Source organism: Emys orbicularis, chromosome 3, assembly GCF_028017835.1.
Source record: "Emys orbicularis isolate rEmyOrb1 chromosome 3, rEmyOrb1.hap1, whole genome shotgun sequence".
In the NCBI taxonomy this organism is placed as follows: Eukaryota; Metazoa; Chordata; order Testudines; family Emydidae; genus Emys; species Emys orbicularis.
This window is the reverse complement of record NC_088685.1, coordinates 2,190,558-2,210,474: the sequence shown is the minus strand read 5'-3', so window position 1 is coordinate 2,210,474 and position 19,917 is coordinate 2,190,558. Positions and strand designations below refer to the sequence as shown.

Here is a 19,917-nt window from a genome sequence, read left to right as displayed (position 1 = left end):
CCAGATACCCACGTCTGCCCTCACTCCTAGTCCCCAGGTAGCTCCAACTCCCAAACCCCCTCCAGCCCCTCCTTCTCTGGGCTTTGTCTCTTTCCTGGGCCAGGAGGTCACCTGATCTCTTTGTTCACCTTTAGCTATTTCCTTGCAGGGGGGGAAGGGGCCCTGGCCATTTGTTGCCAGGGAGACAGAGTGTCAGTGATTTATGCACACTAGCCTTTCCCCACCACCTAGAGACTTAAGAAATGCATAGGGGAAACTGAGGCACCCACACAGTATTCAGAGGAAACATTAAGAACAGTCCCACTTCGTCACACTGAACAAGCCAGGCTCTGCCAGGCTCCGCTCATAGGACAGGCCCTCCTGGGCGGTGGGTATAATAGGCCAGGGGAGCTAAGCCTCCCAAAATCCAGGCCGTGGCCCCACCAACACTCTGCCCTGAGGCCCCCCCTTGGTCTGCCTCTCCCCTGAAGCTGGCAGGGGCTTGACTTGGGCCCAGGGCTTGGGCCAGGCAGCAGCCCAGGGTGGCTCGAGCCAGCAGGCAACTCGACCCGGCTGGCAGCCAGTGGCAGCTCAGGCCAGCCAGCGTCCAGGGGTGGCTCGGCGTGGCCAGTGGCTTCGGCTGGCTGGTGGCTCAGGGTCCAGTGGGGCTTGGGCTGCGGTGGGGATCTCGGGCTACTCTGGCTCCAGCAGGCGAAGTGTGTGGGGGGGGGGCCTTGGGCGAGGTAAGGGGCACTGTAGGCCCTGCATTCCCCTGATCATCCTAGCAGCTCTTCTCTGTGAAAGTTCCAGTGAAAGTTCATCTTTCTTGAACAAAGGTGTCCAGAACGGTCCCCAGGATTCCCAGTGCCGTGTACAATGGCGTTAATACTTCCCGAGCTCTGCTGGAAATGCCTCTGCTGATACAGCCTAGGAGCGCATGTGCCTTTTGCACACACACCTCACACTGCTGGCTCATAGTCATCCTGTGATGGACCCACACACCCAGGTCTCTCTCCTTCCTGTCGCTTCTTCTTTAGCCGCTATGTTATTGGCATGTGTCAATAATTGTAAGAGATCAGAGAGACCCCTTTCCTTCGCAGAATCCTGGCTGGTTGGACCCCCTCAGACCTGGACCTTCCAGGCACTTGGTGATTCTGTTTTCAGTTATTGTTTCAACCCAATTCGCCCGGTAGAAATTCTCTGGATTATGTCTAAAGCCCCTTTTAGCATCCTGGTGATGGTCTCTCAGCCACCGGTTAGCTGGATATGGCCTAGTCGGAGGCCATTGGTGCCTTTCCTGTGCCAGTCCAAGGGGCAGCAGGAGACACGTCTCTCCCTCGGCGTTAGGCCCAGAGCTCTGGGCACTGCCTCCAGCCATGCTCTGTGCTGGGCTCTGCACCCAGGTTCCTGGTGTGTCTCCCGCCGGACAGAGAGGAAGGCAGGATTCTCCCAGCGCAGCGCTGAGGGCTCAGTGGCAGCTGCTCAGAGCTAACCACAGGGCTGGCCAGGGCTTGTTTTATTAACCAAACCCCATCAGAGCATTCTCTGTGTTCTGGCTGTGAGAGCGTCTTCCAGCAAGCTCTTCCCACCGGCTACAGCCACAGCTCAGGAGTTAGCACTGAGCTGCCCTGGGCGGCCTGGGGGAGTGTACGCTGGACGGCTGGGATTAATTCTGCTGTGGTTTGGATTGTCTGCCAACTTCTCTCCCTTCTGGGACGTCGCCAGTGTGTGTAAGTGCTGCCCTGCGTCCCACACCCTCCCCATCACACCTGGGGGGCTGGCTCTTCCTGCGGCTCCCCGGGAGCGGCTCCTCTCTTCCTGGCAGGAACCCGGCACTGTTGGGAGCCAGTCCCTCTGGGCCCCAGAGGGCTGTGTCTCTCCTGCAGCGAGTACAGGGGCAGAGATGCCCAGCAGGGCTGCAAGCGACCCCAGGGGTCAGGACTATGGAGAGGGGGCTAGCTCATTCCCAGGGCTTTTGATTTCCTGTTGGCCAGGAGCCAGGAGGGGGCGTGTGCGTGATGGGGGGAGCTACTCTGATCCCAGCCTCTGCGCCCCAGCTGGGGGCGGCAGTGTTCCCAGTCCCTTAGCAGAGGCTTTTCTCCAGCTGCTGGATTCCAGCCCCGGGGATCGGTCTTGCATTACCACCTCCGGGGAGGAGGCCCTTGCCGTGCCTCTGCCCTGCTCAGAGCTGAGCTCTTCTTTTCCCTCTCTCTAGGACCCAGGCCACGGGGCTCCAGGCCTGCCTAGAGCAGTGCCCAGCTTGTGGGAAGTGGCCGTGGAACGCCCTCCCTCCCCTGGGCCCCGAGCCTGAGGAATCTGCCTGGGCGCCCCAAGCCCTGGGAATCTGTGAGCGAGGCCCAGCCCCCGTCAGCGTTTGTGGCAGTGTGTAGGGAGCCAGCAAAGGGGTGTGCACTGGGCGAGCAGGACTGCGAATCTGTCAGCGTGTGTGCACTCGGACTGGTAGCTCTTCCGCACCCAGGAGCCTCCCTGCCTCCCCTGGCAGGATCCATCCTGGGGCAAGCGGAGGAGTCACACGGGACCCGGAGTTTGGCAGTGTCTCCCAGGCCCTAGTGGGCGTTTGTCTGCCAAGCCCAGTTCCCCGGCTGGGGCAGCGCAGCGTGCACGGCTTGCCTTTCTCAAGAGACGCCCCAGGCTGCCGTGTGTCGCTCAGGCCGAGCGTGTAGCAGCAAAGCCGGGCTAGGCCAGGGCCGGACGGTGGGGGATACTCTGTGTGGCTGGAGGGGAATCAGCAGAGTTGGCTAGGGGTCACAGGACTGGAATGACAGGGTGGGCTGAGGGGCAGCGTCAGAGCTGTGTTTGAGGAGACCAGGGCTGGAAGTTCAGGGGGCTGTGGGTCAGGATCGAGGGGCCCCAGCGGAGCTGTGGGAGTACAGTGCAGTGGTACCTTAGCCTTGCGTTTATGAACACAAAAAATCCACTAAATACACCTTTACCAAAAGGCAGAGCCTCTCCCTCCCCCTCCCCCTTCCCCCCGATGTGTATGTGCCTCGCCCCTCACGGTAACTCACACTCAGCCCCCCCTTGTGTTTGGCCTCAGAACATGGTCGCTTTGAACGTGTCAAGCCCCAGAAACGGTTGGTTTTATTTTTAGCTGCTTTCCCAGCAGCAGCTCTGCACGTACCTGCAAGGCAGCGAGATGTACTGATAACACAGGAAATCAGAAACCTTTGCATAGTGCTGTGAACACTTCCCTTCTCGCCCTGCCCCCTAGCCGGTGCGTGCCCATTTCCAGGGGTCACCGCCACCCTGGCGGCATCCCCAGGCCTCCAGGCAACACTAGTCCTAGGTGCCGCGTGACATGGCCGCTGGAGTTGGAGACTATAAAGTGAGAGCAGTTGTCCCCCCATTAGCCCAGCCCAGGGAAGGCGCGCTGGAGACCTCATTCCCAGGAGCACAGGAGGGCCTGGAGCCCTTGCTCTGATCCGGTGGGGAAGGGCACATGTCCCGGCAGAGAGACAGTCAGAATTGTCAGGCAGGCATGGGAGGCCAAAGGCATAGGAGACTCCCCCTTGGGGGCAGTGGGAGACAGTGGGGTAGCTGAGGGCCGGCACAGTGAACTGTGACTCCAGGGTAGATGCTCCCAGAGGCAGAGGGTTCCAGGAGGCCAGTGCAGTGGTTTTGCCCAGCTGGCCTTTCTGCTCTGAACTGGCCTTTGGGTCCCTTGGGATCTGGCTCAGCCCCTCTTGTGCTGGGCTGCAGCTCCCTCCCGGCTGACGTGCGCTCTCTGTGCTCTGTGTTTGCAGGCAAAGACGAGAAGGAAGAAGCTAACTATGACTCCCTGAAAATGGAGGCAAGTATGTGCCAGGGTCGCCGCCCTGGGGACTCCACTGCCCTGCCTTGCCTAAGCCACAGAGCTAAGTCAGGCTGGGAGCCGCGACTCCTGCCCTCCAGAAACAAGAGCACTGGCAGAACCCAGTGGCCACTGGGCCACATGGCCAAGTTCCTGTCTGGCTGCAGCCTGGCGTCTGGGGAGGGCATGTCCAACCCACCGGGCAGGTACAGGAAGCTGCTGCATTGAGCGTGAGAGGCTGGCTAGGTACAGTGCAGCCGTCTCTACAGGGCCTGGGTCAGCACATGGGGGCCTGGACACTAGAGCCCTCTAGAGACCCAGGGGACTCATTCCAGAGCCCATTAGCTCCAGAGTGAGGCCCCGATCCCAGAGCCTCTGCTACATATCGGGACATGATTGCTGGAGCCGTCCCAGGCCCGTACTGCAGATGTGTGTGCACAGATGTCTACGGTGGGATCTGGCTAGTGTAGGTTTAGCTCTGGCTCTGGGTATCCAGGAGGTCTCAGTGCTAACCGTCTCTGTCTCGGTAATGCACTCCTGTAGGAGGCTGGCAGAGAAATTCTGATTGAATGGGTCTGACTGCCAGTTCCGCTACGGGCTCTGGGGTGAGCGCTGCGCCCCGGCCGCCTGGCATCCGGCATGGGCTGGGCTGGCGCTTCCCAGGGTAATTCCTGCAGCTCGATCCTGCTCAGCCTCCCAGCCGCTGCATTGCTAGAACCCGTCCTGGGAGAGGCCAACGCTCAAAAGTGGGAGCCGCAGAAACCTCCCCCCTCCCAGTGGACGAACTAAGGGGATGCAAGGGTCCTGGCACCCTGCTCTATCCCCAGAGCTAGCATGGGGGAGAGGGATAGCTCAGTGGTTTGAGCATTGGCCTGCTAAACCCAGGGTTGTGAGTTCAATTCTTGAGGGGGCCATTTTGGGATCTGGGGCAAAAATCTGTCTGGGGATTGGGCCTACTTTGAGCAGGGGGTTGGACTAGATACCTCCCGAGGTCCCTTCCAGCCCTGACATTCTATGCTTTTGAGTTGGTGTAGCCACAGGTAAAACCTGGCCTGGATTTGTGTGCCTCACGCTCTGGCAGTGACATGGCCCTGCCCCTGGCACTGGGAGTCAGGAGCCTGGGATCTATTCCCTGCTCTGCTGCTGGCTCACTGCATGGCCCGGGGTGGGTGAGTCCCTTCCCGGCTCTGTCCCGTGGTCGTCCACCCCCTGTTCAATGGAATCATGCTCCTCCCTCACTGCCTTGTTTCCCCAGCGACCCCCAGGCCCCCATGTCCCCAGAGCTGTGAGCAGAGAAGCCAGCCCCTTTCAGCCTGTCTCTCTCCTCTCTCACTGTCTGCAAGCAGGGATCCCGAGGCCGCCTGCGTGGCGGGCTGGGCTGGGAGTCAAGCCTACGTCAGAGGCCCATGCAGCGGCTCACCTTCCAGGCCGGGGACCCGTACTACATCAGCAAGAGGAAGCGAGACGAGTGGCTGGCCAGATGGAAAAGGGAGGTAAGGACACGGATTCTGCCTTGCCTGGGTGCAGGCCACTTCACCCTGCGAGGGGTACGTTCTGCCGGCCATAGGTAGCAGTGACACAGTGCGCTTCGTCTCCGTGGGGCAGGGCTGGGCAGGGGAGCGGCACCGAGTGGTCTGAGCATCGCCAAATCCCCGTGGGATTCAGCCCGGCCGCAGATTTCTCCCCCCACTCATGTGTCCCCAAGCTGTTTGATCCCTCACTCTTATGACAGCTTTCTCATGTTGGTGGCAGCTCCGCTGAAGCTGACACCTCTCCCCTCCCCTTGGCTCCCCATCACAGCCACAGGTTTCAGAGGAGCACCCGGCCCTCCAGAGCAGGGAGAGCCTTCCAGTCGAGCTGTGCTGCTGGCCTGTTCACCGGGGTAGGCGAGGAAATGGTTGGATGAGGCCTTTGTGTTTGAACCAGTCTCTTAGATGGAGGGGCAGCAAATGGTTCAAGTAACAAATCGGTGACTGTCCGTTGATCACGGTACCTCCTGGGGACAGCACGGGCCCTCCTGCTTGAACTAAAGGAGACTCTTAGCGGTGAGCAGTGCAGGGCCAGTAATTGTCCCCGGATAGCCCTTTGCAGCCCTGTCAAGAGGAGTCTGTAGCTGAGAGCAAAGCTCAGGGAGGTGTGGTGCGCACTCAGGAGGTCAGGCCAGGATGTGGGTTACAGCAGGAAGGATCTGACTCCTTTCTAGTCTCATTCTCTCTCTCCAAAGCCCCCCACCCCCTCTCTGGCCTTGCCATCGTGAGCAGCAGGGGCTTCTGGGAACTCTGCGGGGCAGCAGAGCCAAACGCTAGACAGCATTCTTTGAAATGGCCCCCGCGTAGGAACTGTATCTCCATGGAAATGTTTCCGTTAGGCCTTCAAGTAAGTCTGCCCGGCACAGGGGTAGGAGCGAAGGTGGAGAATATGGTTGCGTGCTCCAGGGTGAGCCAGCACAGGCAGTCGTGCATGAAGGTAACTGACAGGTTACCATTCTTTTGTTCTGTTTTAGTCAACGTTGGGCCAGGTTCCCTGCTGTCCTTGCTGAGGCGCAGGGCTGGCTCGAGGGAGCTCACTCCCGATTTACAGTGGGGAAATGAGAGCAGAGCCTGGGCCGTTGTCTCTATGCCAGTGACCACACAAATTATGGAAACCAAGGTTTCAGCTAAATGACTAACCTTTCCCCACTGAGGCCGTTTTCACTCACTGTGGTCAGTGAGACTAGAGTGGTCAGTGTGATTTCCTGTTTCTAGTCAGTTTCGGGTACATACTGTCCTGCCCCCCAGCCCGGCCTTGTTGTGTTTGGGTTGTGGAGGCTGCCTGGGAATGCTCAAAACCAAACACCAGCTGTTTTCAGAAGGAGTTGTATTGCTGAGCTGTGGCTGCGCTAGGCAGAAGCGGACGAAGCAGTGGCGCAGGGCTCCAAGCAGCTCACAGGGCCCTGATTAGTGTGACTGTACTTACTGAAGAAGTGTGTGTTGGGTTGCTATTGTTTTGGTTTGTGGAATGATGTAAGCAGTATTTTCGGGGGTGGATGAGGGGTAAGAGGGAGCCCCAAAACATCCTTGCTTAGGGCCCCGTGGGCCAGCACCACGTATGTTCATGAGACTGGTTGTTATTTTCCAAAACCGGAACGTGGGGCCTCAAATGCCGCTGTCCTGTTAAGTAGCATTTGTCTCCTCCCCTCTGGTGGCGCTCCCCGGGCTGTGCTGGACTCTGGGGAACGCCCGGCTGCTGGGCTCTGCTAACCATCTCTGCTTTCAAGTGCAGGTCACAGTGCTACAAGGGGATGGCTTCCTTGCGACCCTCCTTTGTGTGCTGCTCTTCTGCCCTTGCCCTCTGGCAGGGATCGGTGCTGGCAGCTGCCATTGCCAACAGCCGATGGCTGAGGAGATCTGAGCTTGGACAGGGGGCACCAGGGGGCAGGCGGAGTCGACTTTTCTGTCCGTGTGCTGGTGGCCTGGGGCCGCTTGTGGTTTTGGGTGGCTTTCCTTTCTGCATCAGGTTCTTTTCCTGTGTGTGTCTGTTCCTCTCACTCTCAGGCTGTTTTCTTGTCCCTAACCAGACCCCAGAGGGCAGGTCCTCCAGGTTCACCATGTGCTGATGTCACACAATGAATCCGTGCATCTCTGGCTCCTGCCCCATTGGGTCCCTCCCTCCCGTACCCCACTCTCCACGCACTGGGAATCCCCAGGGGCTGCTGACAAACAGTGGGGAGGAGCTGAGTGAGAAGCCTGGAGGAGGAAAGCCTTCCATTGAGTCATGTCCCGCTCTCTCGGATCTGGGCAAGCAGGAGCGCACCTGAGCCGGCCAGAATGCAGCCAGGACTCCGCTTTTTGCCTTATGTTAGCAGGCAGAGGCCCCGTGGTTGGGCTAGGCGCTGTGCGGACATAGAGTGAGACAGGCCGTGCCCCAGGAGCTGATAGTCAGTGTAGGCAAAGGGGAGAGGGGAACAGACTGACCTAGGGGCCCACAGCTGCTCCGGGGCAGAGCTGCCGATATAAGCCAGGTTTCTTTCCTGCCAGCCTAGAGACCAAACTGCCTCTCGGGGCTAATCAAAGTGCTGGAGAGTCCCAGCAAGGTCCTTTGGCCTCTCGCTCTGGCTGTGTCCCGGGGATTCCTGCACACAGAGGGGAGCATGCAGGAAGCTGCCTGGAGGGTGTCTGGACTGCAGGGCTAGTCCTAGATCCACAGGCCAGACGGGACCACTGTGATCATCCCGTCACTCCGGTTTGAACTAGAGCAGATCTCTTAGAACCATCCAGTCTTGCTTTCACCTTGCCAGGGCTGGAGAAGGGTAAGTTGTTCCCGTGGTTAATTCTCCTCACTCTTAAACACTGGCACCTTCTTTCCAGCCTGAATGTGTCTAACTTCCACCTCCCCACCCTGCATCTTGTTAGGCGGGTCTCTGCTGGATTGAAGAGCTCGTTATGACACATTTGGTCCCCAAGCCCCTGCCCTTTCTCTGCTTCCCAATGGGATCGTTCCTTTTCTCTTCGTTGCCAGGAGAACCAAGACAAACATAATGCGATTAAACTAAAACCAAACCGGAGTAAAGAGATCCAGGCTGCAGGGGGCTTTGCCACACGCCCAGGGCCTGCCTCTGTCCGGCATGGAGGCAGCAGCTGCATCTTTGCTGTGTAGGAGCAAAGATTGCTCGTCCCAGCATGCACTGCTCTCTTCTGACCCGACAGACTTGGTCCCATTTCATGCTGGGATGGGAATTCATTCCTCAGGCTGTTTGGAGCACTGGATGCTGTGGCCTGTAGTCCATGGGCTGAGAGCTGGTGTGTAGTACGCTGTGGATTTTCTTGGACTGCCCTTTGGTCCCCCTCTGACCTACAGCCTTCAGTTCTATCCCGAGGCCTCGAAGGGAGACAGTAGGTAGTGGGTCCCCCGGAGGGAAGGCCCCTCCATGCGTCAGCTGGTTGCAATGTGGAATGTCCACCTCTGTGTGTTCTTGGCCTTGGCCTCATCCTGGAGCTGCCAGTGCTAAGGGACTGGCGCCCTGCAAGGCACAAGAGCCGCACGGTAGCTGCGTAGATCCTGGTGTGAGCCATAGAACAAGGGGAATGTCAGGCCTGACTGCAGAGTGCACAGGGCTCTCCAGGAGAGCCAGGCCCCTGCCCTGAACAGACACGCCCGGGGAATGCAAAGCAGCCTCTTGTCTGAGTTCTTTGCAAGATGGTTGTCAGGGCTGGTATGAGCTGGGGCGGGGAGGGGGGGCACAGACTGAGCGTTGCACAGCGTGGGAGGCATTGGCAGGAAATGCTTCTGTGGCAGGGGTTGCAGGCACCTGTCTCCACACTGGATTGGTGGCATAGACGCCGTGGCAACAGCACTCAGTCACAGGGAGGGAGCCTGCTCGAAGCCCACCTCTGCCACGTCCTTGTCCCCTTTCCAGCTATGGTGAAGGAGTGACAAACCTCAGGGCCACAGTCTGGGGGGGTTACGGCTATTGGGCAAGCAGCAGAGAACAGACTAGAAGCCAGGGAGTGAGGGACACCGGCTTCTCACAAAAAACAAGTGGATAATTCCCTACCCCAAAATAACCCCCCTCCTCGTCCGTATCTGCTCAGGTTCTGGTGGTGCAGCTGCCCTTGGCTGATGGGCACAAGCATCCATCATCTTCCGTCTCACTGAGCAGAGGGGGGCTCCAAGGTGTGGGGCCCTTTCCTGAGGCCTCAGTATGTTGCAAAGGGGAAGGGGATTTCCCTGCTGCTGCAGCGTCTGCTTCCCACACGGGGCGGCTGGCAGCTTCTGATGTACTGAATGATGTGGCTGTTTGCTAACACCCTCCTCTCCTTTACCTTTCTCCCCACAGACTGATAATCCATCGGCATCCCAGCTTGACAAGGTTCGTGGCATGGGTGTAACTTCCTTCTGGGGGGCGGAGCGAGGGGCACGGACATGCTTTGCTTCTGGGCAGTGTTTACTGTGACATTAAAATGATGTGTGGGAGGCGCAGAGCCCCTGGGCTTTGTGCTGCTGGACATGTTACAGGGCGTGCCCAGACCTCAGACTCCCAGTCCCATGTTCATAGGCCCACTCGTTCATACCCACGCTTCCATTCACCCCATCTCACAGCCACGCACTGGTGTACACACACTGGCATATAGACATGCACACTTCGACACTTCTAATAACCCCCCAGAGAGTCACACACCCATTCACTCAGACAGCCCATGCCCACATACAGTCTGTCCCTTTCTCTAGTGACTGTCATACACACAACACCCTGGCCAGCCTTATAGGGCGAATGAAATGCTAAGCCCTGGCTGCGAGCGAGGTGCTGAGAGGTCGAACGCTCTGGACACTGCAGTGCAGACAGCACAGAGGAGAGAGATGCAGAAATCTCCTCCGAATGGCAGGAGCTGCAGAGGAGGAAGCCTTTCCGCCGGCACTGGGGGGTCGTGTTGAATAGGCGGAGAGGAGGCTGGTGCAGGATGGGTGGTCTGTGAGACAGGCTGGGGAAAGCCCGTGGCGTGGAGTGCCTGGGCAGCCAGCAGAGGTGTCCGAGTCTGGGGGCATGTGTGTGTGGCCCGAGGAGAGCTAGCGCCCTGGGTGTGCATTGCACTTTGCAGGTAAAGGAAGTGACTCAGTTCCTGCCCTGAGGAGCTTACAGTGGAGAGGAAATCAAAGTGATGGCAGCACAGCATGGTGGGAAGAGGCTAGCCCAGGGAGCAGCAGTAGGCAAGGTGAGAGGGAATGGAGATTTCAACACAGGAGGAGGTGAAGCCGGGGCTGATTCCGGCAGAGAAGAGGAGGCGGCAATAGGCAGGTTTCCAGGTGTAGGAAATGTGGGAGGAAGAGAGGATTCGGGGGGCAGAGGAGGGCCCCAGTGTAAAAGCAAACAGAAGTTTGATAGGGGATCAGTCCCCATGCAGTGTGTGTAGCCCGCGCCTGGCAGAGCGTACCCCGCTGACAGACACATCTAGTGCCTGACACATATCGAATATACAGCCGGTTCCTGCCTCCGAGAGTTTACAGGCCAAAGCTAGGACAAAGGATGCAGCACCATTTTAAAACCCTCTCTGTCTAGATGTATGGTCCTTCTCTGGAGCCTAGGCCCTGAGCCGTAGGTTCTGACCCCTTGTCTGTTAAGCTTAGTTGGCTGTAATATAGCAGTGACAGCTCTACAATAACTATGGTCAAGACCAGCTTTCTTGACACAACTACTCGGATTGCCATGTTGTGTCTCCTGGAGTGCCGGGTTCTGTAAATCATCCAGATCTGGGGCCATTTGACCACTGATTCCCTGGATAGAACTCCCTGGGGAAAAACAGCTTGTCTTAATGGTTGCAGATTCTGGTGACCTTTTTTTGCTCACAGGTAGAGCTCAGATCCTCACTCCAGCGTGTCCAGCGCTCGAGGGTTACCCCAATAGAGGGCTTGGCACCCACCAGCCCTCGGGGGAATCAAATGAGAACATGATTTGAAAAAGCATTGCTTCACCAGTTAGACACGTCACAAGTATCATGTGCTAATCGACCCCCTTAATGAATTCCGCTGCACATGTCCGGAGAGAGGCTGAGTGGTTCTGAGGACGTGTTCTGCTCAGTGAGGTACTGGGAGTTCAGATCCAACCCAGGGAGGAACGGGCAGTTAAAAAAGCAGGCACGTTGCTCCAGTCTGCCTCTGTCCCAGGCAATCGTTAGGTTGGGGAGACGTCATGTGAGGACAGCCGAGTATTCAGAAGGTGCTGAAACTAGAAAGTAAACTACACACGCCAAGGCTCCCTGGGAGGGGAGAGTTCTTAGGGATGGAAGAATAGGGGGAGCAGGGTTGGAGGATCAGGGGATGGGGAGTAGGGGGAGTGGGAGAGGAGAGGAGGAAGGGGTGGGACACTGGGAAGCGGGACATGGGGGGTGAGTAACAGGGAGACTGGGGGAGAGTAGGGGCAGAGGCACCTGGCAGCCCCACATTCCTCTCCTATGTGTGTGCCAGGATCTGGGGGCCTCCAGCCCATCTATGTGGGTGTGACTTCCCCTTCACTGACTCTCTCAAATGAGACAGGTGCTGGAGGGGCTTGCCTCTGGGGGGGGGGGGGTCTGAGTCCCTTTCCCTGCCCCCCCAGTGAGTTGGAATCTGAGGGTCACTGCTTCCTCCAGTGGTGTCTGAGCTCCACTCCCTCCCCCCCCATGTGTGTCAGGATCTGGGGGGGCTGCTCATCTATGTGGGTGTGACCCCCCTATTTCTTTGCCCCCCTCATGTGACCCAGGTTTTGGAGGGGTCTTGCCTTTCTGGGAGTGTCTGCACCCCCCTCCTAAATCCAGTCATGTGATCTGGGGGTCACTGCTCCTGTGTGGGTATCTGAACCCTGCTTCCGACCCCCCTCATGTGAGCTAGGAGGATTTAGGGAAGCCCTGCCCCTCTGGCATGAGGCTTAGAGCACGCACGAAGAAAGCACACCCCGACACACTGTTTAGGCTGGCTGGGGAGAGGAGCTGAGAACAGGTGTGCTAGGCTCCAAAGGTGCAGAGATGGGAACACCCACTGCCAGAAATGGAGCAGTTCCTGTGTCTCAGGGCTGCTGTTTCAGGCTGTATTCATCTCCATGGGGTGTTCCCTGTCATCGGAGAACATCGCATTGAGATAAATGGGCCATTACCACCGCTTGGAGCCTCTAATTGTGACGTCTGGAACCCACCCTAGGCAGAAATCTGAAAGAATCGTAATCATTTGGGGGAAATCTGCCTGTCAAGGTGGTGGGGATCTGATTTGGGGGGGTTTAAGAAATGCAGTCTGAGTACAGCAGAATACTCAGATGTGCTGAATGGATTTTTGAGAAGAAAATGAATTACACATGCGAATGCTCACTGGGGGGGGGCAGTGATTAGAGGGGCAAGAGTAGGTGGTAATAGGGGTCTGCAGTGAGTGATGGGGGTGTTCTGGGGAGGGGGATAAATGGGAATGGGCGGTAGGGGAAGGAAGAAGAGTTGGAGGGCTCAGTTAAGGGGGAAGGAGTGGGAGTGGAGAAGGTGGGAGGGTTGCAAACATTTCAAAGCATGACCATGATCCTCTTTCCACTATAACTATATGTACAGGAGAGAGGACGAGCCCTAAGGAGTCACAGAGAACCCTGTGTCCTAATATACAGATCACTGGACTAGGACTATTCCTAGCTCTGCCACTGGCCTGCTGGGTGACCTTGGGCACGTCACTTCACCTCTCTGTGCCTCAGTTTCCCATGTGTAAAATGAGCTCTTTGAGAACTCACTATGTATAAAACCTATATCTTTTGATTGTTACCTAGCCACAGTAGCATATCAGCTGCAAACCCAAGGGAGAACTACAGCTGTCTAAATGACCAGTAACTCTTACCAACAAACATTTCTCTTTCTCTTTAAAAAACTAGGAAGTTAAATGGCAAAAACTTAGTTAACGCAGAGTTCAGGTTGCCTGGTGCTGGATCACACCCTTCCAGAACGTCGAATTTGGCAAAACTCCACCTCTGAAACCCAGGAAATACTGAGTTAAGGTAAACGCCCAGGCAGCCTTAACTGTGGCCTCTTTGAGCGATGCCCCGATACACCCATAAATCACAGTCCAAATCTGCCTTGTCCCTGTGATGGACAGGCGCTGTCCGCACATGCCCTGTGCTCAAACACTGAGCCTACCCCCCTACAGAATACCTCACTTGTAACATTTAACAACCACTTCATTACCCTTTTACAATCCCTTTCCACTTGCACCCGGGCTACCACCTAACCCTTTACTTTTCCCTCCCCATCATTAAATCCACAGACACTCATGTCCCACCTCGCTCCTGACAATACCTATGGCAAGAAAACCCCAGTGCCCCACTGCTGACAGCCTACACAATTCTGTGTTGAAGTGGTGCAGATGGGAACATCAAGGTACACATGCACCTCTTGTCTTTGGTAATAGGGCTCAGTCCCAGATCCTCCTGTCACATCACAGCTCTGCCAAGCTGCTCCACCGTATTCCTCCACCACTGCAGCGAATTGCCCATGGCTACTGCCAGCTCCAGGGGGCAGAGTGAAGGTTGAGTGGCCATGCACCGCAAGTCGGTATTTCGTGGTTTTCAGAAGTTTGAGTTTTGCTGAACCTTAACCCTGCGTTAATGAAGGTTTTTGCCATTTAATTTTGACTGAAAGCCTCACTTACTTTGTATTCTTAGACTGAACACTCTGTGGGGCAGGGCCCGAGCCTCCCGCTGTACAATGGAGACCTGATCCTGAGCAGGGACCCTGCAATAGACATAGTGTGGGTTACTAGGGCTGTGTTGTCCCTTTATAGTTGTCCATTTCCAAATCTGTTTTGCTGTGCTTGAAGCAGCCCCCGTGGCAAAGGGAAGCGCTTCTCTTTGGGCCTGAAGGAAGCAGAGCGGTTTATTTGATCAAGTCAGGCATGGAGGGTTCATTAAAGGTGTTAAAAGTTCTGTACAATCACGTATAATTTGAACAAAAATAGCAGCTAGTGGTTAGAGGGAGAAGATGGTAAAGAGCCAAGGGCCGAGAATGGACTTCTTGGGGCAGAGCAGGAGCCCCCCCGAGGGATGGAGAACTAGCTGGTAGCTCAGGAGGGGCACGGAGATCCCAGCATAGCTGTGACGTGGGCCAGAGAACAGTGGCTGCTGTGAGGTCAGCAAGAAGGACCCTTTGTCAGCTCAGGAGAGGAGGCGGTTAACTCCAGGGAGGAGAGAGATTCCATGCTGCAGGAGGGAAGCCCAGGCTGACCTGGATCCAGGACACCGCGTGAGAGGGGCTGGGGAGATGAGGGGTCGTGACTCGCTCAGGCACTTTGCTGAGACAGCGAGGGTCAGAGATGGGGGCGACTGAGAGAGGGCCCTGGGATGGAAAGTGGCAGGTAAAGAGATGGCGAAAGCACCAGAGGTGAAGATGTCAGTGGTAGTACCAGAGGGAGCCAGGTGGCCAATCAGAGCTGTAGGCAGTGAAGGAAGGAAAGAGCTTTAAGAGTCTGTGTGCCCTTAGAAAGACCCAGGAGGGACGGTGGAGGGGTCGGGGACATAGAGTATGGTGGACAGGCAGGGCCATTTCATAGGGACTGTGATCCAGACCCACTGTCCTTTGTAAAGCATCTGAACAGTGCCTCAGCAAGTGACGCCAAAGCCATGTGAGCCGGAGAGGGAAACGGCTTTGGCCAGATTGGGGGGATCCGGAGAGCTGATGAGGCAGAGAGCTACAGGGAGATCAGGACCTGCGGGGAGAAGGCCCTTGCCCAGTGGTGAGGTGGGAATGGACAGAGGAGTTTTGTGAGCGAGGAGTGTAATTTGGAAGCGGATGGGGAGCCAGTGGAGGGACTTCGAGATGCCGGGGCGGTCGGCTGCTTTGTGAGCGTGAGGAGGTGGGGAAGCAGCAAAGGCTCACTCTGAGCAGATGGGGATCGTCACGCTTGGCTGGAAGGGGGTGAGCTTGGGGCCTGGGGAAGAGGTGAATGATGCAGAGGGAAATGAAGATGACAAGTGCCCAGGGGACTGAAGGAAGGGAAAATGAAATGGCATCCGGGCCCCATGGCCTGTCTGAGGAGATGGGGGGGCATCTGGGCCCCTGTCGCCTGTCTGAGGAGATGGGGGGGTATCCGGGCCCCATGGCCTGTCTGAGGAGATGGGGGGGTATCCGGGCCCCCGTCACCTGTCTGAGGAGATGGGGGGGTATCCGGGCCCCCGTCACCTGTCTGAGGAGATGGGGGGGTATCCGGGCCCCATGGCCTGTCTGAGGAGATGGGGGCATCCGGGCCCCCGTCACCTGTCTGAGGAGATGGGGGGCATCCGGGCCTCTGTGGCCTGTCTGAGGAGATGGGGTACGTCTCAGCCATTGGAGTGTGTGTCTGAGCAATCGGTGGGGAAAAGGGGGTGACTAGGCCCCTGGAGCATGTGTGAGGAGATGGGAAGGCACCCGGTCTGCTGTCACCTATCTGAGGAGATGGGGGGGGCATCTGTCGCCCCCTCCCCCAGCGCCTGTTTGAGGAGATGGGGGTGCAGCTCAGCCATTGGGGTGCGTGTCTGAGGGGTGAGCAGGGAGCAGTGGGGGTCTGAGGGGCGAGCTGGGGGCATCTGAGGGGCGAGCAGGGAGCAGTGGGGGTCTGAGGGGTGAGCAGGGAGCGTCTGAGAAGCGGGTGGGGAGCAGGGGGCATCTGAGGGGTGCGTGTCTGAGGGGTGAGCAGGGAGCAGTGGGGGTCTGAGGGGCGAGCTGGGGGCATCTGAGGGGCGAGCAGGGAGCAGTGGGGGTCTGAGGGGTGAGCAGGGAGCGTCTGAGGAGCGGGTGGGGAGCAGGGGGCATCTGAGGGGTGAGCAGGGGGCGTCTGAGGGGTGAGTAGGGGGTGTCTGAGGAGCAGGTGGGGAGCAGGGGGCATCTGAGGGGCAAGCAGGGAGCAGTGGGGGTCTGAGGGTCGAGCTGGGGGCATCTGAGGGGCAAGCAGGGAGCAGTGGGGGTCTGAGGGGTGAGCAGGGGGCGTCTGAGGAGTGGGTAGGGAGCAGGGGGCATCTAAGGGGCGAGCAGGGGACGTTTGAGGGGTGAGCAGGGGGCATCTGAGGAGCGGGTGGGGAGCAAGGGGCATCTGAGGGGAGGAAGGGGGGTCTCAGCCCCACAGTTCTGGTTTGAGAGGTTGGGTCTCAGTCCTTGCTGCGTGTCTGGGAGAGGGCAGGGGGCGTGCTGGCCCCCACAGCCTGGCAGGGATGGCGGAGGAAGGGGCCGTCTCTTCCCTATGACTTGTCTTTGGGAACCGAGGCCTCAGGCTCCGTCGTGCCATTCAGGGTGTCTTGGCCTGTTTCACATTTGGAGAATCCCGCAGCTCCCTGCACAGCCGTGGAGCAGGCCCCCGACTCGGGCCCTTGCGGTACCGACTCATGCCTGGGTGAGTCCGTGGGCGCAGCCAGAGCTCGTGAAGGGTGGGAACGTGACGGCTGAGGCTGGGGGTGCTATAGGGAGCCAGGTCAGGCCAGACTGGAGGTTAGTCCGGTGTGAAGAAGGTGCCTGGTAGTGCCGAGGGGGCGTCATGCTGACCCAGGAGGATGGGGGCAGGTGAGAGCAGGCCCAGAGCTCAGAGGGGGTCGTGTGTGTGGGGGTGACAGGCTGGCGGGATCAGGCTGTAGTGGGATGTGGGACGTACACACCAACCAGAACTGACCCCCCCGTTCTGTGATGCGTGCAGACCCTTCCCTGCCACCCCCCAGGCCTTCGCCTACGCTCAGCCAGCAGGCTTCTGCTCTGAAACCCCACCCTGCCCCTCCCCTGTATTTGGCCCAGATGCTGTGACCCCAGCTCCCCACTGGTCTGGGGCGGGGGCGGGAGCTGCTGAGGGAAGGGGATGGGTCTGTTTGCCCTTTAGAAGGGTTAGCCGGCTGTGTGCCATAGCCAGGTGCTGCTTCTGGGCTAGGGAAACAAGCAGCCGAGTGTATCCAGCCCACCCCAAACACCCTTCCTACCTCCGCCCATCTCTGCGCTGGGCTGATTGCAAGAGCTCTTCCTGCCTCCCTCGTTCATCCCTTCCTTCTCTCGCTCGCTGACTGTCAGCTGTGTCTCCCTAGCAACAGGTCCTCTCCGGCTATTTATAGACCCTGCCTGCCAAGCGGCTGCTCTGGGCAGTTGCTTTCCATCAGTATAGGGCTGAGGAATGGGGCCTGGGGACTGGATTGCCAGGGTGACTCTTCTCTCCCTCCTGCTGCTGACCCCCCAGAATGGTGCAGGGGAGACCTGCAGCCACAGCAGGGGGCTGAATGCAAGAGAAGGAGCTGCATCAGGGGCAGCCACAGTGGGGAAATGTTGCGGGGGGGATTTGAGTTCAGCTACAGCCTAAGAGGGGAGGCCCTGAGTTCCAGACCCTCATTGCACCTGTCCTGTGCACCTCGCGGGCAGGTGGGGTGCTGCAAGCGCTGGCGAAGGCTTTGAAGTCAGGCAGGCTACCTACAGAGAGAAGCCTGGATGCTGCAGTTTGAAGCCTGCAGGACTTTTGCTTGGACATAGTTCGGTCCTTTCACTTGCTCATTGGTCTGAGGTCTGACCCTGTGCAAAGCAGATGGATTAAAAGGACAAGTCTGACCAGGAATAGCCCTGCTGTCTGCAGGTCAGAACTGTGACTCTTCCGTCCTGCCACGGCTCTTCCCTCCCGCTGGGACCTGGGTTAGCCAACTTCCTGCACTCTCAGAGAGCTCAGCCCTGTGCAGGAAGCAAGCTTGCCAGAGCCCATGGGCTTGATTTAGTTGGGGTTGGTCCTGCTTTGAGCAGGGGGTTGGACTAGATACCTCCTGAGGTCCCTTCCAACCCTGAGATTCTATGATTCTGTGGGGACAGGGAGCTCCTGGCGACAAAGGCTCTGATTGATGTCACCTGTTCTGTCTGTGTCCGTGTGACTTCCTGAGCTGAATCTCTCCATCCCAGATCCATGCCCCTTACCCATGGCACATGTTGGTGTTCTGCCACCCAGGCCCGACAGAGAGAGGCACACACATGAGACGCGACAGAGGAAGGGCTACTAGATAGATGAGGAGAAAGGGTGCCAAATTCAGCCCTAGGAGTAGGGGCAGCTCCCACTGTGTCCACTTAGACCAGTGGGGAATCAGTCCATCAGGGTAGATGGAGCTCTAGCGAGAACGAGATGGAGAAATGCCATGTGTGGGGAGATGGGGAGAGACTGAGGATGAGAGATGGGCCTTCCCCTCAGGTCACGGGTTCCAGTGCAGCCTTCCTTCTTCCCACCTGCGGGCGTTCAGTGGGGCTGGCATGTAGCGAGCTGGGAGACTCAGGGCAGTTCTGTGTGGACAAGTATCCGCATCACAAAGCCACCAGTGCAGTTTCCTGCATTGTTGGCAGCGAGGTCCTGGAGACTGATCTGCCGCCTCACCTCAGAGGGGATCACACTAGTTCAGGCTCAGGTATGCTGCTTTGGGGTTGTATGGGGGGCGCTTGCCCTCCCGTTGCCCAGGCTGTGCCTTTTCTGTGGCTGCATAGAGGCTTCAGTCTGGTGCCTGCTGATTTAGAGCCATGTGCAGCCCTGGCACCACTTCCACAAAGCCCAGTGGGTGTGGTGTGCAGGCGGGAGGGCGCGAGTTCCCTTCGGTAGGAGATTCTGGCAGAACAGGGATCCAGAGGGGGCTGTAGCTTTCTTGCAGATTGGAAGCTGCAGCAGATGGACCTTGGTTTTGATGGTAAGGATTGGGCCCTAGTCTCCTACATTAGTAAGAGTGGAAATGGCCCCAAGCCAAAACTCCAGCTTGGGAATCGGATCCAAGCTCTCTCTGGAATGGGCCGAACTTTAAGAAAGTCTGGATCCCAACCTGGGCTTTGGGTTGGTCCTATTGTAGAAAGATGAGATTAGCATCTGCATCTGGGATTTTGTTCTGGGGTAAGTCTTGCTTAGGACATGGTTCACTGGGTTCTACCCTGCAGCCCATGAAAACCTGGCCTGACCTTGATTACCCTTTAAAGAGTGGAGCAGGATACACTGGGAAACCCACGCTGAAGGGACCTTAATGTGTCACGGCAAAGTGTCCCTCCATTTACCAGCAGCTCAGGGAATACTGAAAATGAGAGGCAAAGCGTTGTTGTGCAGCTGCCCCTTTAAAATAAGAACAAAATGCCAGACGCTGCCTGGATTCTGACTCCACAGAGCCCCTCGTGACAGTGGGGGTCAAAGTGATCCTCAGAGGCCAAGCGCTGGGGACAGTGAGGCCACACAGGTCTGACCCATGGCAACTGGCTATCTCATCTGTTAGCTATGTGCTTATGTTGCCCCATCACTTTAGCAGCTGCGCACCTCTCTTCGAGGAGGTCTCTGTGGATCCACACGTGCGCCTCAGACGCACACGTTTGGAGTCTTCGCATCAGTGTCCCTGGGGATGTACCTGCGCTCTGTGCCTCCTTGTGCTCCCATAGGAGGGCATAAAAGGTGGAGCGGCCACAGCCCTCCCTCAGTTCCCGTTTACCCTTGTGGCCGCAGGACGGAACCTGGGCAGTGTCCAACCTGTTTCTGTGCTTTCTAACTCGTGAAGAAATCTCTCTCCACCTTTTTTGCTGTTTTCTATTAAGAATTTTTTAGTTGTATGTTCAAAAAAAAGGAAAAGGACAGGCAGAGAACCTCCCATCCCCCGCCGTACCTCCCTTGTACAGCAGGGTGAAAGCACTTCATGCCAGCTGTTAGCAGTGGCGGATGCT

At 57.6% G+C, this 19,917-nt stretch overlaps 1 protein-coding gene across 1 annotated transcript in view; it reads left to right on the top strand.

Moving 5' to 3' along the window:
• DNMT3A (DNA methyltransferase 3 alpha) overlaps positions 1 to 19,917 on the top strand; it is a 125,722-nt gene that overhangs the window by 20,059 nt on the left and 85,746 nt on the right. Inside the window, exons 3-4 of the mRNA XM_065400610.1 lie at positions 3,744 to 3,790; positions 5,137 to 5,283. Of these exons, the coding sequence (XP_065256682.1) occupies positions 3,744 to 3,790; positions 5,137 to 5,283 (194 nt within the window). The remainder of the gene's footprint in view (positions 1 to 3,743; positions 3,791 to 5,136; positions 5,284 to 19,917) is intronic.